At 45.9% G+C, this 2,500-nt stretch overlaps 1 protein-coding gene across 1 annotated transcript in view; it reads left to right on the forward strand.

Moving 5' to 3' along the window:
- The first annotated feature begins 1,379 nt into the window (after window positions 1-1,379).
- LOC119598396 overlaps window positions 1,380-2,500 on the forward strand; it is a 1,458-nt gene continuing 337 nt past the window's right edge. Inside the window, exons 1-2 of the mRNA XM_037948041.1 lie at window positions 1,380-1,733; window positions 1,952-2,374. Coding sequence (XP_037803969.1) covers window positions 1,380-1,733; window positions 1,952-2,374 — 777 coding nt within the window. The remainder of the gene's footprint in view (window positions 1,734-1,951; window positions 2,375-2,500) is intronic.

Consider the following 2,500-nt stretch of genomic DNA (forward strand, 5'->3'; position numbering starts at 1 on the left):
ACTTTTCGGCCAGCTTCCGAGAGCCGCCTCAGGGTAACCTTTCCGTGATTATTTTTTTATTTGTTTGTTTATTTATTCATTTTTTTAGGGATATTCTTGTGAGGTTTGGTTTATTTGTCACCGATTGGAACAGCTTTTTGGATCTCTCAAAGGGTTAACTATTTTCTTCTTTTATTTTGGGAGTAATTTTATCACGCTACCCTTTACTTCGTAATTAAGGATACGATCCTTCAGATGAAAAAAATCGAGGATATGATAGGCGTTTTTATTCCCTGAGGAATTGAAGTGATTTTGATAGACTACGGATGAGAAAAAAAATTGCTAACGATTTTGCTCTGGGAAATTCATCAGACTGATATTATATACAGATAAAGAACTATACTAAAGCCTTTTAATAGCCATAATAAAAGATGAAAAATTAAGACATCCGTTCGTAGGAGAGCTGTGGGGAACGAAGCTCGAGAACGGCACGTGGACCGGCCTGGTGGGGGCGCTGGCGAGGAACGAGGGGCAGCTGGGCGTCGCCAACATCTTCCTCTCGGACAACAACAACCGCAGGCTCGTCCAGGACTTCACGCAGCCTTACGATGCTGATGTACTTGGCGCTGACGTCTTTTGTTGCTGTTTGGCGCTTTCCCTTTCCTCTTCTGTCCTGTCCCATTCGGTTGTTTTCTTTTTTCCTTATTCGCTTTTTACATTGTGTTCTTTTCTCTCTTTCGTTTCGGTTTCGTAATTTATTTGATAGGATGTTTTAGTTTTTGTTTTACTGATGAGTTTTACATGTCGATAGACTGACGTATTTGTTTCGGTCTGGAGAAGAGGTAACATTTTGTATTACAGAACAATTTTACGTTTATTTTACAGAATGTTTTCATGTTGTAAAACAGTTTTATATATTGCTTCACATCTCGTTTTACAGAAGAGTTTCACATTTTGTTGCGCAGAAGCTTCATATTTCGCTTTACAAGAGCTATATTTCACTATCCATAAGAGTTTCACATTTCGTTTTTACATAAGAGTCTCATATTTAGCTTTGCGGAAGAGTTTCACACCTCGTTGTACGGAAGCTTCCTATTTCGCTCGACAGATGAGTTGCTTCATGGCCCGCTCCGCCCCGCCCCTCCCGAGGTGGCAGTCGCTGGCCCTCCCGTTCTCCTTCGAGGTGTGGATGGCCGTCCTCCTTGGGGTCCTGGTTCTCTCGCCCGTCCTCTTTTGGCTCGCGAGACGGAGCGAAGTCAGGTGAGGGATACGAAGGTTGCAGGGGATTCACTGATAAAGGAGGATAGTTCTCGATTAATGGGAAAGTATGTTCAAATCATGTTGACTTTTGCTGAATTGCCTTGAATACCTCCTTAATAGAGGGAAAATTCAATATCAATATGCCAAAGTTATCCGACTGCTTCCTTCTTAACTTCTCGGACAGCGGCGAGGAGATGGCAGGCCTGAAGACACTGTCGTCCTCAAGCCTGTATTACTGGGGGATCCTCCTGAGGATATCGCAGGCTCGCGTCCCCGTTCGGCCCTCGACGCAAATCTTGGTGGCGTTCCTGTGGATCTGCTCCGTGATCCTCACCGTCGGCTACTCCTCCAACCTGACCGCCTTCCTCACCGTCAGCAGAACGCCCTCGGGGATTGAGACCTTCAGCCAGCTCTACGCCTCGAGCCAAGAAGTCATTGGCATGGGGACCTTCTTCAAGATATCCATGATTTCCTCACGAAACACATATCTCAATGTAAGAGGGGCTTTATTCTGGTTGCTGACTTACCAACACTAGAAGATAAAATGATCAAGAGTGACATGCAGAAGAAAAAATATTTTGACACTGGCTGAAATAAACTGATTCTTTCTAAATGCAGATAATCTTTCCTATTAAGGCACAAGTTCCTTCTGCATACAATTTCAAACCACACACTTGAACCTAAACCCCCAACCTTCCCCTGTTTCGTGAAGGGACTGGCCGACCGCTACGCCCCCTACTCGGACTTTGGGCAAGCGCTCCTGCCGGTGAAGACAGGGAAAGGGGTCTTCATCGAGAGCCGGAAGTACCTCGAATACCTCATCAACACGCAGTTCACGAATCGCGGGTCTTCCAGCATGAGGATCATAAAGGTCTCGAGAGGAGTCCTACGTGGAATCGAAAACCAAGGAATAGTGTCTGAAAATGATGATCCAGATGCTTTTCATTGCGAACTCAAACTTACCTTCTTTTTCGTTTTGCGTGCCCGGCAGGAGTGTTTCGCGCCCTATAGCGTGGCCGTCGCCCTGCAGCTGCACTCGCCGCTAAAGGGGCAGCTCAACCTGGTCCTCAGTCGGCTCGTGGAAAGCGGCCTCGTCAGGCAGTGGTTCCTGGAGACGCTCAGGCGGACGAAGTTGGTGAGGAAGAATAAGCTGTGGTCTACGGGAACTGATTTGGGAAATTTCGGGAGTCTGTTTTGGAGAGCAAATGTTATTGCTTGATTTGCTTGCCATGGATGAATCATTTTTAATCGTATGGTTATG

Source organism: Penaeus monodon, chromosome 41, assembly GCF_015228065.2.
Source record: "Penaeus monodon isolate SGIC_2016 chromosome 41, NSTDA_Pmon_1, whole genome shotgun sequence".
Classification (NCBI taxonomy): Eukaryota; Metazoa; Arthropoda; class Malacostraca; order Decapoda; family Penaeidae; genus Penaeus; species Penaeus monodon.